The following is a 26,193-nucleotide window of genomic DNA, read 5'->3' on the forward strand; positions in this document are numbered from 1 at the left end:
AATACTATTTGCAGAATCGGGGTGTGGGAATGGGCACCCCATGTGCAAATAGTTACTCAAATCTTGTAGTAGCCCAATGTGAGAAGACCAAAGTCCTTAATGAAGTCAGCCCTTGGTTGAATAAACTAAAGTTTTATGGACGTTTTGTGGACAACGTGTTTATTCTATGGAATGGCAATCTGCAAGATCTATTTAATTTTCGGCAATATTTGGAAGGAACCACCGATTTTCACCACTCAAGAGAAAAGATTGATTTCTTAGATGTAAGACTTACTTATCATATGGACACAGGCATTGCTACATCCATCTATCGCAAAGAGACATGGAAAATTACTATCTACACAGGAACAGTATGCACCCCAATCACATCTTTAAAAATATCCTGGAAAATCAAGCTATCAGAACATCAAGATTATGTACTAAAAACAAAGATTTGATACAAGAAACTGGTAAGATACAAAGTTTCTTACAAGAAAGAGGATATTTGGCCAAAGAGGCTATCATGAGGTCTGATAAGCTCAAGAACATTAGCGAAATGAATGGGTGTCCCTATTTCAGACAAAAAGATGTGATGAGCCAACTGAACAGATCTAGTAGAGATAGTTGTAACTCAAGCAGTACCTTAAAATGTATGTTGACTTATAGCTCGGACTCTAAGTTGGTCTGTGACACTATATGTAAATACTAGCCTGTGCTGACGGAGAATGAGAAAAAAAGAGATAGCAGGAAAAGCACCACACTTTGTTCACAAGAATAAAAAGAATTTGAAGAGGATGTTGTGCTTCAAGGATGGTATTCCAAAAAGATCTGGGGGTTCATATATGTAAAAAAGCTACTTATAGATGTGGCAAATGTAAAGTATGCCCATATATAAACACTAGCATTAGCTTTACCCATCCGACCTCGGCTCAAATTTTTCAACTCAGCGGATATGCCTCATGCCTATCTCAAAATTTATTTTAACTTGCCAGCTGCCGAAAATGTGCAGCTTTTTATGTAGGCAATACCAATCAAATGTTTAAGACTAGGATCATGCAACACTTACGAGACATTTCAAAAGCAAACATGAGGAATGCTTTTGCTAACCATGTTACACAATGTCTCACACATTCATTCATTTTTATGGTCTTGGATCTTATTAAATCTAACATTCGTGGAAGTGATCTCAGAAATTTAACTGAAGTACGAGAGACAGAATGGATAATAAATCTTAGAGCTGACAGGCACCCAGGTATAAATAACATTGTGCCACTGAAACCAGTGCTGAAAAGTAGATGCTTTAAGATACGGTGACTATGTAAGCACTCTAAAAAGAGCTGATATACTGGGCTGAGATACAAAGAGGTGTGTCCCGTATATTTCCCCCAGGGATGCAATAGGAAACAGTTAAATAACAAGTATATGACTGGGTGAGAGTGCCTTTTTAAATCAATTGCTAGAGCTCATTCATTGATCTGATGAAGGCTGAATAGCCAAAATCACTCATCATACCTTAGAGCTCCTGTGAATTTTATTTTTGTACTTGTCTAATAAAATAAGGACATCGTTTTTTCATGGTGGTCTGCTCCTGGATTTTTACTTTAGGTTTTGAAGCTAAGAAGTTTTTGTTTTCTGATCATAGGGATCGATTTGGCATGTAATGTGTGACTAGATTGGCTAGTGCAGGGCAGGCAGTAGGCTTGAAAATAAGGTTGTGCAAGGTGGATAGCTGAATAAAGACAAGCTGCAGTAAAGAAATATTTATTTCTATGCAAGAGTCCCTTCCTCTGGGTATCAGTAAAAATGTAGCTAATAAGAAATTATATTTTTAAAGTAAGGAATAAAATATGTCACAGAACATTGAGGCACTAAGATCTTCTAAGAGTCTGGGGGCCTCCACTCTCCAGACTCTCTAAATTGATACAGGGGCTCCCTCAATCATCCTTGACTGTGTGGGAACCCCACAAAAGCTTTTGCTGGTTGGTGAAAAATAAGGAGAAAAAATGGACTAATTTCCTGGTTATGCTGTTTAACCTGAACAGGCTGTGATATGACCCTGTTAGAATAAAGCTGATAATGTCCTCTGCTCTCAGCTGCACTCTTTCTAAAACTAGCCCTGCTCAGATATGTGTGTGTGTACAGAAAGCTGCTGTAGTGTGTGTGTGTGTGTGTGTGTGTGTGTGTGTGTGTGTGTGTGTGTGTGTGTGTGTGTGTGTGTGTGTGTGTGTGTGTGTGTGTGTGTGTGTGTGTATTTAGGGGGGTTGTGTGGGTATTTTTTCTTTAAGTTTCATCACAGGCAAACCTTAGAGGTCATTATAGCTTGTGTTTGGGCTGAGGACAGTGTGGTCATTGTTTCTTTTACTTTTCTCTCAGACCTCAGAGTTGTGCAAAGAAGGCTAATATAGCTTGTATATGGGGCAGTGTACTATCTAGAAGCAACAAAGTAGAATACATTACTGTAATCATTATTTTTTTTTTCCTTACAATCACACTTCAGGCATGTATGCAGGTGGCTTGTCTTTGACAGTTTGGGTTAAGGAGTGAGGAGGCCTGGTATGCATATGTATGCCAGCAGTCACTTGAAATGCAGTTGTGATTATTTGAACCTCTGCTTTCATCTCATTCCATCACCAGAGGGATGTTTTTTTTTTCTTGAGGGGGGGTTAGGGAGGCAGGCATTCCACAGATAGGGCCTGTGTATCACGACAACTGGCTTATTAGTTTATTGTGAGCTACTATTTTGTCATCTTTGAACATTAAGCTTTGTGTACATAGTATGTCTTCCTTGAAAGAAAAAAAAATAATACTGAAATTCTTTTCTTACTCATTTTTTTGTTTGTCTAGGTTACCACTGGATTAAAAGGGTGGGAAAATCCGCTGAAATACATCCCTGTATATCTATAGCTCTGGCCTATTTGAGTTCTTTCCTAAATGGTTATTACTGTGCTGCTGTGGTCAGGAAAGGTGTGCTGAAAGAGTGCAAGGAAAACTAAAGCTGAACAGCAACAGTTTATTTTCTTAATCATAATTTCTGTTCCAGCCATCACTGGATGAAAAAGTTTGAGTAAAAAGAAGAAAACTTTAAAATGCACTTCAAAACATATAGGAAGTTATGGCTTCATATAAAAAGCTGAAGAGTAAGACGTAATGTGGCAAAAGGAAGAAAAAAGTAATGGCATGGTATGGGGGCTAGTCTGTATGTACTACTCATAAATGTTTGCAGCATGAACTAAAGGGTTACTTAGGAAGGGTGGCAGTGACAGGTTGATACATAGACTGCAAGGGCATAGGGAGCCCCCAACTTGACTTCTGCTGGGGGCCCCCAGAATGCTAACACTGGCCCTGTCTGCACAGCAAAGCTCTCTGGAGGATTTTGAGAATGACAGAATTTTTATGGCATTTGGCATTTTAGGCAGCAAGAGCATGTATTCACAACCTTTTTTCTTTTCATATTTACTACTTATATTTATGATAACTTATTTTGCTGAATCTGCTTATATACATACACACATATATATATATATATATATATATATATATATATATATATATATATATATATATACATATATATGGGGGTGCCTATATCATTTAATCAAAATATGTATTCATTGAGTATGTATTCATTGAACACTAAACAACAAAAATCATTTCAGTGAACCTTGGACTTTTTCCCAGGGTTAGGGAGCACACTTGGTTATCACCACAACTTTGCTCTTTTCCCCACTGTAGTGCAATCTTTGAGTTGGTATATGTAGTTAGTGGGGTGTGGTTTGCACAGTCCCTCACTTGGGTGGATTTGATTTAGTGCTCGTTCCAGAGTGCTAATAGGTGAGTGGTTCCTAACCCTGAAAAATAGTCCAAGGTTCACTGAAATGCTTTTCTCTGTTTATTGTTCGATGAATATATATTCAATGGATATGTATTTGCTTAAGTGATATAGACCCGAGTGTGTGTGTGTGTGTGTATATGTGTGTGTGTGTGTGTGTGTGTGTGTGTGTGTGTGTGTGTGTGTGTGTGTGTGTGTGTGTGTGTGTGTGTGTGTGTGTGTTGGGTGTATATATGTATGTATTTATAAATACACACACACACACACACACACACACACACACACACAAATCATAATGAAATCATTATAAAGACCAAATGATACACTTAAAGATAAGTGCTATAGTTCCCAGATTTTTTTCTCATGAAAATGGAATTTCATTTTTTGGGGGGGGGGACCGTAAATCAGTGTCCTTGATAACAATACATTGGAGTGCTACTGCACAGTTGAGGACTCAGTGGGAAGTATTTAGTGAGAACAGGACACATTTTAGCTCGAGGCTGGCACAGGCAGAATAGGACTAGGCTGGTACAGTAATGTGAACCACCGTCAGAGCAGCTGTTTATTCTTTAGATAATGATGCCATCGGCTAATGTGGGTTTTCATAACATGGGTATCTGGAAATAACAAAGTTTTTTAGTGTTAGAAGGTTTGTAGGCAGTCTTGCAGGTATATGTTATTATACAGCTCTCAGATTTCATATATACATTATCCCATATCACTGGTTTTACCACTGTGGAAACATAATCATTTGTAAGAGTCAGTTAATGGTTTTGAATGATCTACTGAGTGTGTGATTTAAGTCTGCATGTAAAATAATTAGGATCCAATGTGCACAAATTCATGTATAAGCTTGTGTCTTAAACAACACAAGCATACTGCAAACAAGTCAAATACAGCACAGTACTTCCATTCAGCTTTTGTAATTTACACTACAAGTTCGTAAAAAGGTCCATGAAATTGGTAATATTATTGGTGCTGAACAAATGGTGGAGTGGGGCCAATAAGGTACACATTAAAAGTAAATATTGATAATAATAAAGCACAGGTTCTGGAAGTTACCTTGCACAGTGCTTTCTAATGAAAACTATATTTTTACTTCAGATCAGTTTACCAAATGTTGCATTAGTTGACATTTGCCTCACTTAATACAAGCTGCCCTTCTTCAACACTCAGTTTAAACCCATACATAGTGCCATTAAAGACACTAAAGCTATAGCTTTCATATTGTGCACAAATTATAGTGTAAGATACATATACATGTGTGCATGTGTGTGTGTGTGTGTGTGTGTGTGTGTGTGTGTGTGTGTGTGTGTGTGTGTGTGTGTGTGTGTGTGTGTGTGTGGTAAATGCTAAGTACATCTGCCATTTTTTACTTTTTTAATCACAATTCTTCTTGTTGCTTCTGTATCCTGCATGATTGGGGATGGAGAATGGACTCAGTGAAAATGTATGGCAGAATATAATTATTGAATGCATCCATTTTTGAAAGAAACTATTCCTTTTAGTTTTTGTTTATTTTCCTGCTGGCTTATGATGGTGTTAGTAAAGAAACAATACCTGCCCAGTGGTTGATGGTAGGCCTATCTTTTTGACAGAGGTCATAGGGGTTTTAAACTGAAAATCCTATGATGCTGAAGCAGAAGACCATTTGCAGATGACAGCAGTTACAGTCAGTAGTTATGGCATACTCCAGTCTCCGTGAATACCATGTGCTGATAGAAAAACAGTACCAGTCATGGCACACTCCAATCTCCGTGAATTACATCTGCAGATAAAAGGCAGTACCAGTCATGGTATAATCCAGTCGTCATGAATAACTTCTGCTGATAAAATGCAGTACCAGTAATGGTACACACCAATCTCCATGAATAACATCTGCAGATAAAAATCAGTACCAGTCATGGTACACTCTAATCTCTGTGAATTACATCTGCAGATAAAAAACAGTACCAGTCATGGTACACTCCAATCTCCATAAATTATATCTGCAGATAAAATGCAGTACCAGTCATGGTATACTCCAATCTCCATGAATAACTTCCGCTGATAAAAGGCAGTACCAGTCATGGTGCATTCCAATCTCCATAAATTACACCTGCAGATAAAAGGCAGTACCAGTCATGGTACACTATAATCTCTGTGAATTACATCTGCAGATAAAAAACAGTACCAGTCATGGTACACTCCAATCTCCGTGAATTACATCTGCAGATAAAAGGCAGTACCAGTCATGGTACACACCAATCTCCATGAATAACATCTGCAGATAAAAATCAGTACCAGTCATGGTACACTCTAATCTCTGTGAATTACATCTGCAGATAAAAAACAGTACCAGTCATGGTACACTCCAATCTCCATAAATTATATCTGCAGATAAAATGCAGTACCAGTCATGGTATACTCCAATCTCCATGAATAACTTCCGCTGATAAAAGGCAGTACCAGTCATGGTGCATTCCAATCTCCATAAATTACACCTGCAGATAAAAGGCAGTACCAGTCATGGTACACTCTAATCTCTGTGAATTACATCTGCAGATAAAAAAAAGTACCAGTCATGGTACACTCCAATCTCCGTGAATTACATCTGCAGATAAAAGGCAGTACCAGTCATGGTACACTTTAATCTCTGTGAATTGCATCTGCAGATAAAAATTAGTACCAGTCATGGTACACTCCAATCTCCGTGATTAACATCTGCAGATAAATGGCAGTACCAGTCATGGTATACTCCAATCTCCATGAATTACATCTGCAAATAAAAAACAGTACCAGTCATGGTACACTCCAATCTCCATGAATTGCATCTGCAGATAAAAGGCAGTACCCGTCATGGTACACTCCAATCTCCATGAATAACATCTGCAGATAAAAGGCAGTACCCGTCATGGTACACTCCAATCTCCATGAATAACATCTGCAGATAAAAGGCAGTACCAGTCATGGTACACTCCAATCTCTGTGAATTACATCTGCAGATAAAAGGCAGCACCAGTCATGGTGCATTCCAATCTCTGTAAATTACATCTGTAGATAAAAGGCAGTACCAGTCATAGTACACTCTATTCTCTGTGAATTACATCTGCAGATAAAAGACAGTACCAGTCATGGAACACTTCGATCTCCATGAATAACATCTGCAGATAAAAGGCAGTACCAGTCATGGTATACTCCAATCTCCATGAATTACATCTGCAGATAAAAGGCAGCACCAGTCATGGTGCATTCCAATCTCTGTAAATTACATCTGTAGATAAAAGGCAGTACCAGTCATGGTATACTCCAATCTCCATGAATTACATCTGCAGATAAAAGACAGCACCAGTCATGGTACACTCCAATCTCCGTGAATAACATCTGCAGATAAAAGGCAGTACCAGTCATGGTATACTCCAATCTCCATGAATTACATCTGCAGATAAAAGACAGCACCAGTCATGGTACACTCCAACCTGCGTAAATTACATCTGCAGATAAAGGCAGTAGCAGTCATGGTACACTCCAGTCTCTGTGAATTACAGCTGCAGATAAAAGACAGTACCTAGAAAATCATATTCATGCAGTTCCACCTGTGGGGAAGTAATATGCTACTGGATGTGCACAAGCAACTAAGTGAGCACCTGAACTAACAACTTCTTTAATGTTGCAGAAAGTTATAATCATTTTAATTGTCAACATGTTGTTTTATGTCACCTTTTATTCATAACTATCAGTTCCCTGACTATAGATTCATCATCTGTTTCTTGGGCTACTGTGTGCCTGACAGTAGTATATGGATTCATTTACAGAGGTTATACACAAAGGTATGTCTTCTTTATTTGTAAGAAAAGTACTGTTATTTCAGTGCTACTTGAACATTTTTCCTATTTTGTGCTTCCTTCAGTAAAGCAAAAAGTCTTCAATAATTTGGTCAAAGTAAGTTACACACATGCTTACTCACCTCCTTCTCACTATCATGACCCATATTATACCAATGACATTATTACCAGTGTGCTTTCACCAAGAAGACTGTAACAATAGTATGTCCTAGGGAGCCAGACAGGTATTGGCTTCAGTTTATTCAGTGAGCAATATCAGAAAGCAAGCAAAAAGCCACTTTATGTGATTGTGGGCAATGCACTTTTTCACACTGTTGTGCGACCACTACCATCGATAAATATAAGACACAGAGTATAGATTTCCCCTCCCCAAAGAGGATGCGAGGTAGCTTGCTCCATGCAAAAAAGAGAGTTTTTTTTTAATTCCATTTGTTTTTGATATTCTCCATCTCAGATTATTTCCTTTGATGGATCAACATGAATCCAGTTTAGGTCAGGCCATATCTGATGCTGTGGATATAAGCAGGAGAAAAACAGATTCTTCAGCTTTAAGTCCAAGATCAGAACAAAAAAAATAGTACATTATTATTCTCAGTTCCATTACTGATGAAATAAAATAATTCAGAAGCAAAAAAGCAAAATTTAATCAAACCTCTTCGTCCCAAAATGATGTCTTTCTCTTGTCTGTGCTTTTTTCTGGTGAACTGAAACATACGTAAATGTTTAGTAGTCACTAAAGCAGGTATTAAAATTCTACAGATAAACTGTTGGCTGAAATTCCTACACTTTTTGCAAGAACTTTGATATAGTGATTACGTGATTAAGTGGCAGAGAAAACAGTAACAATTTCTGCTGTATTGCCTTTTCTGAAAAGAAAATGAAATCAGATTCAGCTGAGCTATTGAGCTGTCATACACCAAAAGATTGATCACAATGCTGGGTAATTTAATGCAGTTTATCAGACATAAATCTATATCTGTTACTCGTGCTCTTAACATTCGATCTCTGGCTTAGCTGCAGTGTGAATCATCTGGTACTGATTTTCATAAGAAGCACCTAACCATACATTGCCCTGACAGGAATACATATAGTGCTCCTTGAGGAAGCCTTTTGCATGTGTTACACTAGGCTGAGATGACATTCTTTGATATACTGGTAGATACCTCTTTGACAGACTTGCCTAGCTGATTTAATAATCCTAAATTCTTTTACTGTGAAGTTTTGTAGCAATCTCACAAAAAGAGATTATCTGCTAAAAGGCATCATAAAGATGATTGAATTTATTTGTGAGGATAAACTGTAGTAATTGAAATCTTCTGGAACAATAGCATAATCACAGTTCCTTTTAATTAGTTATATTAAATAAACAATGTGTATTTATTCATAAACAGTAACTGAACAGAAGATGTGGTAAGCTCTAAGAAAATGAATATGTTTTGTAACATAAAAACTGCTCAAATAGAATGAATATGCTTGTCTTTACAAATGTTATAAAACAAAAAATAAATATGTTTTAACATAACAGCACTCAGGAGAACAAAATAAAACACTTTTATGTACTGCTGATGTAACTAAGAGACCATTTCATGCATTTTTCAAAGAGACATCTAATGGTTCGTATCTTTGCATTAATTTGAAGTGTAGGTTAGTCATCAAGAGCTCTTCTTCTGTGGTTTTATATTTGATATTCTGCTATACATGGAAGTATCTTCATCATTTCAAGTGTGACACAGGCTTAGCAAACAAAGTGTACTGTTTATAACAATCAGGTTACACTCATAACACAAAAATATAAGAAGTTTAACTACACGAGCTACTTGAAGTTTACTAGAAAGCATCATAGACTATGTACAAGGACAATACCTTTTATAACACTTTCTCACAATAAATTAATTTAATCCGTATAAATTTAACTTTTTCATGTAAGTATGCTATCATAGTCACAATGAAGCATTTTACTAGTTATGTTTTCAAAAATGCATTCAAAGATGTTTACTGCTTTATACTGCCTATCAATGAAATTGTTTAAGGTAAAGAATTAATTACATATTAGTGAAACAGAGGTGATATACCCAACCTTAGCCTATTTTTGGAGAGAAGTTGTACACATGGGAGGGTGAAGAAAGCACAGCGTTCATATTGCTGACTCGGACATGAAGCAGAAATGCATTAAAGCCAAATGAAGCATTAGTTTCTCACTTGAACTCAATAGGAAAAGAAAACTAATGATTAATGCCTTTCTGGATACTGAATCAGTACAGTCCTGCACAATTAATACTAGAGATTTGTTATTGTGACTTATAGGAGGATCTACATATGAGTCTAGTTCATAACATTGATGAATGACATTCAGCCTAACGAAAGCAACCAAATCATAGTTTCTTCAGGAATATCATCAACAAAATAAATCCCAAGGAAATTTCCAGAGATAGTGCTCTGGAAAAATAGTAACTTCACTGTAGCTTTGCAAGTTAAGTTTTTTTTAATGTATTTAAGTATTTTTAACTATGGTAGAACTCTGATCAACATAGACGATTTCCAGATTCAGCCCAGATTAAAAAATAAAAACAATAACAATAACAATAATAATTATGTGAAGAGCAAGACTACAAAAATAATAATAATAACATATATATATGTATATATCTATATAAAATAAATAAAGTTACTTGGAAGGATTATTTAACACAGATTAGAATTTCTAACATAGACTGCTCTGTAAACAAAAGGACACCAGTTGAAACTCGGTGTTATATTCCTCAGAGATGAAAAGTCAACAGCATAGCAATGGCTGGAGAAGTTCATTTGCTGTTTTGTGTGTGGCTTGTTAGAGAGTGGAGCCATGCAAATTCTATTGGATGTTATCTTTTAGCATTTATACTTTGCTTGGTTGAAGATATAAGCTTTTAATACTTTTCTGATTGTGGAGAAAGACAGTGGGCTAGATTCCAAAATAGTTTTTCTCAGTGTAATTCTTCCCTCAGTCAATACGACTTGCTCTCAATGTAAGTCCTGTTTATAAACAGACTTACAGTGGGGGCCAGATATCAAAACAACTGCTTTCAGTCTGCTGTCAGTGGTCACTTAAACTGAGAAGGAGTCTTTTGGAATCAAAGCTAGCATGTCCCTTATCTTTGTAGGAATAGCTTTCCACGATTTGGTGGCAATGACAGAGAAAGAGTGTTTGCTTTGCTTTACTTTGATTTGGTGAATGGGGTCAGAAGATTAGTCACAGAGAAGGGCTGTGATCTCAGGGCATATGATAGTTGCCTTTATGATATTCTGCTAGCTATGTGTGGGAAGATTCTACGTTGATGAATTTATATATTATGAAACCATGGAAGAGGAGGATGGTTCTTTCTGGGATAGGAAGGTATTTGGCTTTGATGGGAGTGGTGCAGTGGTGTTCAGTCCCAGTATTGAAAGAAAAATGACTCAAAGTTAACATTACAAGTAGAAGAGAGATTCACAAATTAATGTAGAAGAACATAATGATTTGACATGACTAAACCTGGAATAAAAGCTAAAAGAAAATAAAGCAAGCCAGCACAGACATTTTGTGTTCTGGCAGAAGTGGAAATCAAGATACTGAGTTTTTAGCAGGGACCATAATCTGCAGATTCTAGACAAATGCTCAGTCATGAAATTATGTTGCAGGAGAATCTCTTGTCAGATGTGAAAGAGACATTTTAATTTGAGATGTGAAAGAGACATTTTAATTTGTGATTAAGAAAGTTAATATGCACCTGACATATATAGTGCTAATGTTAAAGTGCATGAGTCAGAGATGGTAGATGCTGCACACTCACATGCAGATGTCACTTAAGAGTTGGAAAAGAACACTGATTTGAAAGAGAAATATAGTCTCTTGCTGAATGAGATTTTGAAAGATAAGCAACTGAATATGGAAGATAAAGCCTGGAGGAAAAGCATATTAATTATTGGAGTACCTGAGAAAGTAGAAGAAATGGAGGTTGCAGTACATGTTCAAGATAAATTGGCTGACTGGATTGAGTCACATACAAAGCAGGTCAAATTTAAGCAGGCCCATGTATTATAAATGCCAGCTCATTCAAGGAAGAAGAAAAAACACATTTACTAGTAAGATTGAAACATATAAGCTAAAAGACTGTTACTCAAAGAATCAAAACGAAGGGGCAGGTAGTATCTTAATGTCACATTTGATTGGAATAAAGGCTCTGGCCCTCTACACACCCAAGCACCTTGATTGGTTACCTGCCACTGACACGCCCATACAACTGGCAATAAAAACCCCGTTTTCAACACTGCTAGTTCAGAACTACTAATTAGCACTGGATGCTATCGATCAAGTCTTCTTGACCTGAAGTATGTCTGTCAAGTTTTATTGGAATGGAGAGAATCTTATATATGCCATCTGAACACCTGGCTTTGGAGTGCCTGACATGTGACCAACTGCATGCTGCTTGTTTATTTTGCTTATACTTGAATTGTGAATTAAGGTTTCAGTTGTTTGTTTTTCTTTTACCTGAAATGAGATTTAAGGAGCGCATTCCATTTAATCACTTCAATGCATGCATATGCTGATTTTGCTCATAACATGTTTCTGGTGCTTTTGTTCAATTTTTTAACAAATTAAATGTTTTGCAATGTGATTTGCACAAGGTATCTACACAGGGGTACAGTAGACAGTTGATTATCCGAATGTCGATTATCAGAAACGTCAATTATCAGAACCAGCCTTCCAAAGTTTGTGGGTAGGAAAACTCATAAAGTCTGAATATGTTAACATTAGATGTATTTTCTTGAGCATATTTTTTGAGATTGTAGCCAGCTTGTGTGTGAAAAATATTCTTTATTGTCCATTGGAATCGCTGAATGGTTGAAAAGTGTATTCCTGCATGCAGGAAAAAAACAAGATTTTAGAAGTATTTTATCCAATTCAATTATATGTTTGATTATTCAAACAATTTGACTATCCGACTACCCAAGGTCCCAATAAGTTTTGATAATCGACTCTCTACTGTACTTGTTTTGAGTTGGACAATCGAGCCAAAATGGATATTGGCTTTTGAAACCCATCCTTTAGCTCTTTCTCCTAGTTTCACAATCTGGACACTAGGATTTGGTATGGCGAGTTACCCCTAGGTTGCTTTATTCCCTTGGACATTTTGTTGGCTGAGGGGTTTACTCACAGGTCTTGGCCACTTCCAATTTTTTTGATTAGATGTTACAGACACAAGGCAAATATATAAAATAAAAGACAAGAGTGTTTTTTTATCATGACTGCTCATTCTACATTCGAAAGTTAAGGGTACAGCTTATGAGTGTAGACTGCAAAATGTTATATTTCATATATTCTATATAGCTGTTTTTGAGTTTTCTTCTTGACTAGCTTAAAATGCTTTATTGAAGATGAAAAAGTTGTTCAAGCTATAAGGGAGTATGAATTTAATGGAAAGGATACAGTGAAAAGAAATGAGATGTCAGGAGGAGTCTGAAGCTGTGGAAAGAATTCAGGTTGCAGAGTCAGAAGACTGAAGCAATTTCAGACAATAGGTCATGAGAGAGAAATAAGAAGTTGTGGCAGAAGAAAAACTGGCAAATAGTCTGTGAAAGAACGCACAGTGTTGGAAAAGAAAATGCTGTGGCAATTAATCTAAATGAACTTTATTTGTCATTATTAAGCCTTGGAGTTTAAAGAAAAAGCTAAAATAGTATTTGTTGTTCACAAATAATGCTTGCTTTCTTGGTTGAAAGCATATTCATATTATGTAGGTCATGGTGGAGGTGGGATTTTACTCACTTGCAGGATAATTGGTAATATAAAGTTAGGTTCAATGGGATGGATGAGATGATATGTGAGGGAACATTTATCACCTATCAGGTTGGTTGTCTAAAGGCTGAATTTTAGCTTAGGAAGCATATGTAAAGTTGGCAAAATTAATAATGTATTACAAATTCAAGTTATTTGGAGTAATAAAAGTTGTGTGTATATACTTCCAAGTGAATATCTTTCAGTATATCCTTGAAGATGTAGAAGCAACAGATTTTAAAACAAAAAAATTTAGAAGCTTAGAAGTCTGATTATTTATGTTTTTCAAATTATCAATTAAAAGAAAATTCCATTTTTTATCAATAATTTAATATTTAGTTCTAATACTCATTTATTTTTGAAAAGGAGGGAGTTATATCACTATTACCATTAATAACTAATATAGCAATAACCCATGCCTGGGTGTGGGTAATGCTGGATTTACCCACAGTTGGCATGGTTTGGTCACGAGGGTGAAGCCCAAGTAGCCAAAAAACCCAACCGTGGATAAATCCAGCATTACCCACACCCAGAAGTGGGTTATTGCTATTATACAATGACATTATTTAAGAAAAAAAATAATTACTTTTCTTAAATAATGGCATTGTATAATGCATCCTTGCTGCCCTTCCGCATCTGTCTGGTATTCTGCGGCAGTTCTGATGTACTGCGCATGCATAAGCCTACTCAGTACATCAGAACTGTGGGCAAAAGTAACGGAGAAAGCAAGATCTCCGTTGCTTTCTACAAACTGTTTCTGTATGTTAAATGGGTTTAACATAGTGAGACAACATTAAAAAAAGCAACAGAGAATCTCCGTTGCTTTTTTAAAGCTGTCCCGGTATGTTAAACCCATTTAACATATCGAGACAGTTTTGAAAAAGCAATGGAGAAAGCAAGATCTCTGTTGCTTTTTACAGCCTGTCTCGCTATGTTAAATGGGTTTAACATAGCGAGACAGTGAGAAAAAAGAGTTATAGTAATGGAAAAAGTCCAGGCGACCGGACCTTTTTCCATTACTATAACTCTGATTTACAATGTGCACACTGACCACTCAGCATGCACATTTTTGAATATTAATGAGGGGCAGTTGTGTAATAATAAATAATCTAAGTAGCAAAGGATAATACTTTTATTACTCCACACAAAATAAGTAAAATGTTTGAAAAAGATAATCTTTCTTGTTGGAGGTGTAAAATAAAATTTAAATGCAGATTGATATCACATTTTTCACAGCTGTGATAAAAATAGAAGGTTTTGGTATGCTTTTTAAGAGTTTTTAAAAGCTATGTGGTCAGACAGATGTGTAACATCTAAAATCTTGATATCGATGAGCACCCCTATTACAAAATGTATAAATTCATATGAATTTTCCTTAGTTTGGACTCTTTTAGCTGTGGCAGGAAAAGTAATTACCTTAAACTGGAAAAACAAGCCTGTACAGAACTTCACAGACTATAATAAGCTACCAATGATGTGTGCAATAAAGAAACTGCAGTTATATCATTGAGCTCTAGGAAGAATAAGAAGACTTTAAATAGACAGCTAAACTTGGTCTAGTAAATGAAAAGTTATAATTATTACATAAGTATAATTTTAGCTTGATCTGTACTTATGACTCATGTTTGTTATCAAATGATATTAGTTAAATCTTTGTATATATACATATATATATATATATATATATATATATATATATATATATATATATATATATGTGTGTGTGTGTGTGTGTGTGTGTGTGTGTGTGTATGGATGTGTTATTTAGTTTTTTACTGTATTCTTTTATTTTTTGAAAAGATAAAAAAAAAAAATTATTGAAGCAAAAAATTAAAGCTGTTGAAGTAACTGACTGGGGCTTTAATTTAAAGCAAGGAGTTGTGGATACTGATTACTTGATAGACATGATATCCCTGCAAAATCGGGAATATGTCAAATGTTATTTAATAAAAAAAGATTTTAATATGTGTGTGTGTGTGTGTGTGTGTGTGTGTGTGTGTGTGTGTGTGTGTGTATATATATATATATATATATATATATATATATATATATATATATATATATATATATATGGGATCCGTAAAGATCACAGAACAGCAACATCACCAAAACAGATTTGGCTGGGCATACTTGTGCGAAAGTGCTTTTCACCGAAAAAGCACTTTCTCGTAAGTATGTCTGTTGCGAAAGTCGTACTATGGTGCGGATAAGGGAAAGTTCCCTTTTCCCCACTGTAGTGTGACCTCGGAGTGAGAATATTAAAGTAGGGGGGTGTGGGGGGTGCAGGGGCCCCCCTGCAAAAATGTAAATTTAATGTTTTTTTTTTTTTTAACACACTTTAACAAAAGCGCCTTTTCAGTGAATGCTTTTTCGTTAAAGTGTGTTCAGTGATTGTGGATTCGGACTATTGACCTTTCGTTCAATAGTTCTAGATCCATTTATATATATATATATATATATATATATATATATATATATATATATATATATTTATACTTGTATTAGTTGATCCACAAAATGTCAACGCTTTACGTCAGCAAAGGTCATCAACAAAAACATATCTACATGCTACAGTGCATGCTCTGAGACTAATCCTCAGAACATGTAAATAAAACAAACGAAAGCAAAAGCATTTTTTGTGGGTCAAGTCACCCTGCATCAGTCATGTGGGGTGGACTGCACCCCACCTGCTAATTATATATAACTTTGAGATCACACAATCCCTTGGGAAGGGGCATATCCCCTACCCTGAGGACTGTCAATCTCGCTCAGCTGTCAGTTATTTACATATGTTCATCAACATGGATCAGCAATACACAGGTCAACCATCCAGATTTTTATTAACCCCAGGCATCCCATATAAATATATATACATATTTACAGTGGATATTAAAAGTTTACACACCTGTTAAAATGTAGGTTTCTGTGATATAAATAAATGTGACCACAATAAATCATTTCAAAACTTTTCCCACCTTTAATGTGACCTATAACCTGTACAATTCAATTGAAAAATAAACAAATCTGTTAGGGGAAAAATATAAAAACTAAAAAACTTAAATTAAGCTGGTTTCATAAGTGTGCACACCCTTAAACTAATACTTTGTTGAAGCACCTTTTGATTTAATTACAGCAGTCAGTCTTCTTGAGGACACACCTGCCATCAATTAAAGAGACTCTGATTAACCTCAAATAAAGTTCAGCTATCATAGTAGGATTTTCCTGACATTTACTCAGTTGCATGCTACAGCAAAATCCATGGTTCACAGAGAGCTTACAAAGTATCAAAGGGATCGCATTGTTGAAAGATATCAATCAGGAGAAGGGTACAAAAAAATTTCCACAGCATTAGATATACCATGGAACACAGTGAAGGCAGTCATCAAAAAGTGGAGAAAATATGGGACAACAGTGACATTGCAAAGAACTTGAGGTCCCTCCAAAACTGATGAAAACACAAGACAAAAACTGGTCAGGGAGGCTGCTAAGAGACTTACAGCAACACTGAAGGAGTTGCAGGAATTTCTGGCAAGTACAGGCTGTGTACTACATGTGACAACAATCTCCCATATTCTCCATATGTCTGGGCTATAGGCTAGGGTTGCAAGACAGAAGCCTTTTCTTACACATCCAGGCCCAGCTAAAATTTGCAAAGCAATACGTCAAATCTCCCAAAAGCATGTGGGAAAATGTGTTATGGTCGGATGAGACCAAGGTTGAACTTTTTGGCCACTATTCCAAAAGGTACGTTGGCACAAAAACCCCCCCACTTTGCATCACCAAAAGAACACCATCCCCACGGTGAAGCATGGTGGTGGGCAGTATTATGCTTTGAGGTTGCTTTTCTTCAGCTGGAACTGGAGCATTAGTCAAGGTGGAGGGAATTATGAACAGTCACTTTTGGCCCAAAACCTTCAGGCATCTGCTAGAAAGCTGAAGATGAAGAGGAATTTCACCTTTCAACATGACAATGACCCCAAATGTATATCAAAATAAACAAAAGAATGGCTTCACCAGAAGAAAATTAAAGTTTTGGAATGGCCCAGCCAGAGCCTAGACCTAAATCCAATAGAAAATCTGTGGGGTGACTTGAAGACTGCTGTGCACAAGAGATGCCCTAGCAATCTGACAGATTTGGAGCTCTTTTTCAAGGAAGAATGGGCAAATATACTGATAGACTCCTACCCAAGAAAACTGAATGTCGTAATTAAATCAAAAGGTGCTTCAACAAAGTATTAGTTTAATGGTGTCCATACTTATGCAACCTGCTTATTGTATGTTTTTTATTTTTTATATTTTTCTCCTAACAGATTTATTTGTTTTTCAATTGATATATATATATATATATATATATATATATATATATATATATATATATATAAGATATGAAAAGAAGCAAAGTCAGTCAAAAGAGAAATGGTCTTCTTCTTTCGGCTTTTCCCAGTTAGGGGTCGCCACAGCAGATCACCTGTCTGCTCATGATTGTCAGAGGAGTTTTACGATGTTGAGTTGCTAGCCTGGCACCCAACCTTCCATAGAAGGCACACACTCACACCTAGGGCCAATTTAGAGTGTCCAATCCACCTACAGCATGTCTTTGGGATGTGGGAGGAAACAAGAGCACCTGGGGGAAACCCACATGACCACAAGGAGGACATGCAGACTCCGCACAGAAGGCACCCCAGTTGAGGATCAAACCAGAGAACCTCTTGCTGTGAGGTGGCAATGCTAACTGCTGCACCACCGTGGCCGCTCACACCATGGCTGTCAAAAGAGAAATGGTAAATTAGAAAAATATTTGATGGAAAAGAGTTGACTCTAATGCCATGGAATGCAAATAAGTTATGTAAACTGTAAAAGAGATTGAGTATCTGAAGAAGTCAGAAATCTGAGTTGTTATATTGCAGAAAACATAAAAAATGAACATAATACATTAATAAGGTGGTATCAGACATAGGGTATTGGATCTTCCATTATGCAGGCATGAAAAAGAAGTACAATTATGTTAATCTCACAAAGATACCCTCTTTTGTTGTACAAAGGTATGGTAGATAGCAGTGAATGTTGTTTATGCATAAAGGATTACTTGGGTGCAGTGTTAGTGGCATTATATAGTGTATATACTGTGTCATGGACTGTATAAGTGGAATTCCAAAATCTCTAGTGAAATGTTGGCAGTACAAGAAGGGATATCAGTTTGCATGTGGATTTGGAATGTAGTTAATAGTAGTGTGGATGTAACAGGGGTTCTAGGATGATATATGTCCCAGGAATGAAGTGCATGCCAGTATATATGATGATGGCGATGATGTAACTCACCTCTTTGTTTGATATTAAATCACCTAGCAAATAGTGTACATATTATCAGAATAGTCAAAGTACACGATCTCATGTAGCAAAAAATTGAAGCTGTTGAAGTAAGTGACTGGGGCATGAATTTACATGTTATGAGCATTAGCCTCAGAGCATGCACTGCAGCATGTCAATATGTTTTATCCTGTTGAGAGAGAGAATGGTTTTATTAGGAACTATTAAACAGAAATAAGGACTTCTGGGGTATTTGCAAATTGAATTTTGGGAATAATCAATACAACATAAAATATGGAACTGAGGGATTTTTTGTTAGAAACTCTCCTGCAGATATTGTTACTGTCAATAGAAAATAGCAGAGAAGACCCATATATATGGAAAAACTAGTGAGTAAGATGTTAAAATGATTAAATCATAAAAATGGCAAATTACAGTGATAATTATTACACCATTTGTGGTAGGAGATCAATAAAATGTATTAGAAAACCTAGGTTTAATACCTACATAGGCTACCAAGTAACACTGCTTCAGGATTGTTTGCATGGACATGTTTCCACAGACATTTTTATATGTATAAAGATTTTAGAAGATGTTTCCTAAATGTAAAAACACATTGTTGGAAGTGTTAAAGGTATTAATGAAGACTTGGGAACAGTTTTTTTCTTCAAAATAAATGTAATAGGCTACAAGGATTAATAATAAAAGATACTGTATTGGTTATTGAGGCAACGTACACATAATGAAGAAGTTAGTGTTAGGCTACACTGATGCAATGAAGTATAACAAGATGGAAAGAGAAAGTATATATTTTGTAGTGCCATCTTCTAAAATATATAACAAGAAACTGGAAGTCTGGGAAACCACTGGAGGGGAGGAAAGTATTGGATTAATGCATGAGACAGAAGTGTGGGAAAACAGATTAGTTTATTTACACCTTGTTGTCCAGGTCAGTCCCACTAGTCCACTAGATAAATGACCTCTTTCATGGGACACCCAAGGTGATATTCCTGGAACTGACTAGGGGAAATGTTAACAAGAATAGGGAACTTCCTTTTCTCTTGCACCTTCCCCTATCCCCAATCAGGCATATACGGTCCATAAACTCTGTGGCCCTAATAGTATAACTATACAGACAAAATATGCCTACAAGTTAGTGTTTTTTTTTTAACCAGTCACAAAAACTACTAATTATTTTCTATTTTGATCTTTTTAGGGGGTGTGGCTTGTTTGTTTTTGATTGTTTGGATAGCTGATAAGCTTGCAGTAATATCTTATGATTTGCTGTACAGCTGCACTGCCACTTATTACATACTCCAAATTTTTAACATCTCCCAACTCGATACTCCATAACAATTAAAAGTCCTGAAAGCCAACAAACAAACAAACAAACAAACAAAAATATGTTCTTCACACACTTCATAATGTTCAGTTAAGGCATTCCTATCACCAGCCTTTTTAATTTATTTGTTTTTTTATTTTATTTTTATTTATGTGACATTTGTTTACCAGAAAAGTCTGACTGGGGTCCTAGGATCCCATTTTCAGCAGAGGCCCAGGGAGAAAATAATACAGTTCACATGTTCCCTAACAGTTTTTCTAATATCCTTTAAGAGTTTCCTATATAAAACGTCTTACATGCACATTGCAGTATACACAACCATCTAATTTGTGTTCACTTTAAAATAGTATCTAACTTCAGGCTCATGTATACAAATACATTAGTCTTTTAAAATTACAAATAATGCAGATACTACAAGCATATGTACCCTTCATATCTCCATTCATCTTCTCAGCATTTAAATATTTTTCTCTCTTTTCACAATGCAACCACTTATTAAGGTGCTAGGACACACAGCATACACATGAGCAGACATGCACAACACTAAATATAGCCCCTAACCTAGCCCTTACTTTATCCCTAACCCATAAATAAACACACACACAAACACACACACACACACACACACACACACACACACACACACACACACACACACACACACACACTCCTGGCCCCTAATTCAAAAGCTTTTGGTAAATGCAACAGTTAACATCACAAATTCACACAAATCCCATCAACAAAAGTACACTTTACAAATTTTATACACACAGATACCTTTCACTAGGGGAGATATTCAACCACATATGTATACTTTCCCATACATACAGGAACTCATAATCATCCACGATACACACACACACACACACACACACACACACACACACACACACACACACACACACACACACACACACACATCAGTGGCAGATATAGAGGTCTACAAAACAGTGAGTACAGATGGTCTGATAAATCAATTACTTGAGTAGTGCTTTTATAACTGTTGGCCGCATAGGTCTTATAGCCTACTTTTAGTTCATGGCTTCATGACATTATTACTTTGGCAGCTGTATTTCTTATTCCCTTACTTTACTTCTAATATTTATCTAGTCTGATTTGCATTAATAATTCAAATGTTTTGTTTTAATCTATGAAAGCCTGGATTTCTGTTTTATCTGTTTGCACTGGCATCATAATATAGTGCATACATTTAAACATCTTAATACTGTATTGCTTGATTAGACAGATAATTCAAGACATATTAAGAAAATTTAAGGTATGGCTTCAGCTGGATCTCAAAGTGCAAGAGTAATACACAGAATACCCATTTAAATATGCATTCTAATGAATGTCATTTGGGAAATGCATTTACAAGCTTGTATAGTTGAACAGTTGACAATTAATGTTAGATGTGCTGTCGACATAAATGATTTGGTATTATATAAAAAAAAGTGTTTACATTTTGAAAATATGAAACTCAATTCCAAAGACTTGAAAATTGAGTGCAACCTAAAACATTTGCTTGATTAATTGTGTAATTATTTTAATTATTTGCTATTGGCTATTTCGATTCTATTCCTCGTATATATATTGTTTTTATTCTGTGTATGTTTCTTTTATTATACTTCATTGAAGACTTTCTGCTGAGACAGACAATTCAGTAAACATTCTGTATTTATTACTATGGCAGAGTAGAGCATCGAATAACATGTCTTTTCATGGTAAGATGATCTGATAAATCTCAGATGGGATATCTTCTGTGTATAGTCTGCATGTCCTCCTTTCATTTTTGTAGATTTTTGTTAGCATACTCTAGTTTTCTCCTGCATCTCATAGACTTATGATAGACAGTTTGGTGAGTTTAAATTTGCAATAAGTGGGTGTGCATTGTGTTTGTGTGTGTGTTTATGAGAGATTGTGTGTGTTTGTGTGTGTGTGTGTGTGTGTGTGTGTGTGTGTGTGTGTGTGTGTGTGTGTGTGTGTGTGTGTGTGTGTATGTGTGTGAGTATGTGATACAGAAGAAATGCCTTGCAATCTACTTCCATTCCCTACTTGTCTAGTAAACTCTATGGATAGTGGCAGCTTTTCATGGAGTTATTATAAGAGTCAGATAGAACTTGACAGCACTGGCTGGAAGGAGTAATGATATATTTTAGAATATATGGCTGCCATTTCTTTTTGCCTTGCCTATATTATCATGGCAGTTGATCTATGATGTCAGCTTGACACATAAAAAGCTAACATTTGGCCTCCATGATAGCTTGTCATAAGTGTAACAGAACCTCATATGGAGCAGGTGTATTAGGACTCACCCTCATAATGGGCCTGGTGCTCACAGGAGAATATCTGATGAAAAGGTGACTTCTGACCCCCATGATAGCTTGTCATAAGTGTAACAGAACCTCATATGGAGCAGGTGTATTAGGACTCACCCTCGTAATGGGCCTGGTGCTCACAGGAGAATATCTGATGAAAAGGTGACTTCTGTTGTCAGGTCAAGCTCAGCTTGACAAGGTTGCATGGAGCCACTGTATAAGTTCACTATCAGGATGGTAACAGACTGGGGAGTCAGATGAGTAGCAAATAGGATTATGACATATTAAGATGGAAGGATACGACAAAATTCCCTTGTGTATCCTGAATGGAATGGAGAGTGTTGAAACAAAGGTTACACAAATAATTCTAGGAAGAATGATGTATGATCGGATAAAAGAAAAGGCCACAACCCCTTAATAAATTAATTGGTAGGCTGGGATTCATACATGTAAGCAGCCACATGAGCAGTAATAAGGCTGTCTTACTCCAAAAGTACAATGGTTGAAACTATGGTTTGTGTTAATTCTACTACAGCCAAATTCACTGTGCTGCAGCTAACAATGAGTTCGAGTATCCTGATGTTATTTATAGGACATGGGATGCAGAAACACTAAAAGTAACTTAGAGTGACTGTCATTTATGGTTTCATCCAGCATATATGAAGTGTTATCACTTAAGCATCAGGTGTTCTGCCAAAAGCTGAGCTGGTATTCTTCAACTGGTATAGTCTGAGAATGGGAATGTTAAGCGGAAGTGCAAAGTCAGGTAACAGGTGTAAATCTGAAAAAAAAAAGTTCTGAAGACCAAGACATGTTGCAAGCAGATTTATTTATGAACAGGATAACAGATTTCTGAGAATCACAAAAATGTGAATATAAACAATAGAAAACTAACACTACTTTAATAATCAGCTGTTAATAAGCTCTTATTCCTGATAATTCTTTTGAAATAGTCTCCAATACATTTTGCACAACTTATCTTTTTCTTCTTTCTTTCTTTCTTTCTTTCCTTTTTTTTTTAACCAGTGGGTATATGGGTATATACCCTGTATCTCTGATGTATAAACTCTTTCTTCTTCCATGCCTAGTAAAGTTTTTTTTTTCTCATGACAGTTTCTTCTCACAATCTCACACCAGTAAATGTTCATTCTCTTTCTAATAACAATTGCTTTTCAGTTAGCTTACTTTTACATCATCTAACAAGTTTTCTTTCCCATTTATATGGCAGCTCAAGGCTTCCTACTCTTATGGAAACGTTTCATCTCTAGCTGTATACATTCTAAACACTGCAATATAGTCACCTGACTAGCACTGTCTGTTTTACTTGACAGTTATACTTAATTATACAATGACAGCTTATTTGTGTTTGCATTGAGCATCCAGACTTTTTATTGGACCATGCTGAGGTAAAGTGCAAAACAGAAGAAAAAAATAAGGTATGTTCCCAAAAATAAAGAAACAGAAATGTGCCTGATGTTCCTTCTATTTTTGTGCTGTCACTCGTAAAAATCTCAACAGGAAAAAAAACAGCAATGGAGACTGTCTTTTCTCCACTGCTTCTCCTGCACTGTACTGATGTACTGTGCAAGCATAAGGATATAAGCCCCATATGCCTGCACAGTATGTTGGTAAACAAGGAAGAAGGTGAAGGAAAACTATGGCACCATTATACAAAGACATTATTTAAGAAAGTTAAACAATTTACCCCTTGGGTTCAAAACATGCTAACCATGGGTAAATCCTTTTGTACCCACACCCACTTGTGGGTTATTGCTTAATATGCAGCTAGATCTATGCTTCCTTATTTGACTTGCACTGCCTTGTGGTATTGTGCTTAATAATATCCATGTTCAGCAGTACATGCCCATGGTATTACATGCATTAAACAGAGCACAGTTATAGTAACATATGCTTAGCAATAATCCTATTCAGCAGAACATGATTATAGTATGATATGCCTAACAATAACTCTATTCAACAGAACATGATGATAGTACTACATGCCTATCAATCCCCATATTCGACAGAAAATGGTCATGGTATAATATATATATATATATATATATATATATATATATATATATATATACACACACACACACACACACACACACACACACACACACACACACACACACACACATGCACATATGTACATAAATTTATTTATTTAAAATTTTTGACTGGGAAAGTCAGACTAGGTCAGAACCTATTTTCAGCAGAGGCCCAGGGGAGAAATGCTCCAGATGCATGTATTTGGAATGTGGGAGGAAATTGGAGTACCCAGAGGAAACCCACACAAATGCAGGAAGAACATGCAGACTCCACACAAAAAGCTCCCCAGCTGAGAATCATACTGGAGAACATCTTGTTGTGAGGCGATAACGTTAAGCACTGTGCTGCCATGTTTATTTATTTATCTATATATATATATATATATATATATATATATATATATATATATATATAGAGAGAGAGAGAGAGAGAGAAAGAGAGATCCCCATTGTATCATATATTATTAGAACATGGTTATAGTATCATATGCCAGCAAGACTCCTATTCAAACTGCAGCCTAACAACAGAGCATGGTTATGCTTTCCTATCTGAATTTACAAAGATGTAGTAAAACATAATATCTGAAATAATTCTGCTTGAAGAAATCCATCCTGACACTTCTGCCAAAAAAAAATCACTATATTTTTCTGCCTTAACTTGCATAGAAGTAACAGCAATATAATAACTGAAAAGATTCTACTTGGGAAAAAAAAAAGCCATTGTGACACTTCTGACTAAGAACCCTCTCAAACAGCAGAGTATTGAGTCACTCTGCTATAGAAATGCAAGTACTGTGCTACTAAAGTAAGTCTGAAGCAAAACACTGTTACTGCCCCTGCTTGAACTATGTTTGACAGTTTAAGGAAGGAAATAAAGGCATACCGAGTAAATGAGCTTTATCTAGTCCTGGAATTGAGTCTGCCCTACTCCTCACTTCACCAACTATGTCATAGTCATATAACATCTTAAAAAGAGGCATTTGTGAGTAATGAGTTTACCTGGTTATGGTGAGGGGGTAGAAAAGTCTAAATGTGTATTTAGCAGTCATTCATGCTTAAGATAAGTTCTGGTGAAGAAGGCAGTTGTGTCTATTGGAATTATCCAGTCAAACTATAGGAAAGCTTGTGCTGGTGGTATAGAGGAAATAAACTTTAACTACAGCCCAAGTCACCTGAATTTGACTAGTGCCTCTGGTGCTCAAAGGTCCAATTAGGAGGAATGGAAATTTTTTTTGGGGGGTGGTGGGGTTGTGTCAGTGGTTCCTGACAGGCACATGCTGTTGCTCTGATGGTAGTATCTCAGGTAGAATGCAGTGGCCTATCACAATTGGGGATCTGGTGTAAAAAAGAAATGGGTTTGTCTGCCCAAGCTAGAGATAACTGTCTATCATCATATGTGCAACATGTGATGGAGAGCACATATGTGCGGACTGAGAAGATGTAGGTGGCCTTTGCAATGATCCAAGTGCTCATGTCACCAGCAGGGGAGGAATTAGGTCATAAAAAATAAAAAAATGATTTTGCCAGAATGTCAGTGAGAGAACAAGCCACCCCCATATCATGATCAGCGGGATGATGACCCATCCTCTAACCTCACAGTGGGATGATGACCCATTCTCTGCCTCCACAGATGACTGTAGTGTCTGGTTGAGTAAGGCTTGATGATCAGCAGGCTCAGGAGAAAAGACAAAAAAACAAATAAAAAATAAATAAGAACACCTGAATCTATACTGAACAGACATTCAGTGC

General features: G+C 36.3%; 1 protein-coding gene across 1 annotated transcript in view; it reads left to right on the forward strand.

Annotated features, from left to right (window-relative positions):
- Positions 1-1,032: 1,032 nt before the first annotated feature.
- Positions 1,033-26,193, forward strand: part of LOC122815026 (zinc finger BED domain-containing protein 5-like) — a 66,094-nt gene continuing 40,933 nt past the window's right edge. Inside the window, exon 1 of the mRNA XM_044087276.1 lies at positions 1,033-1,231. Coding sequence (XP_043943211.1) covers positions 1,033-1,231 — 199 coding nt within the window. The remainder of the gene's footprint in view (positions 1,232-26,193) is intronic.

The sequence above is a fragment of the Protopterus annectens genome, chromosome 11.part0 (genome assembly GCF_019279795.1).
Source record: "Protopterus annectens isolate FY-2018-M chromosome 11.part0, PAN1.0, whole genome shotgun sequence".
Lineage (NCBI taxonomy): Eukaryota > Metazoa > Chordata > Ceratodontiformes > Protopteridae > Protopterus > Protopterus annectens.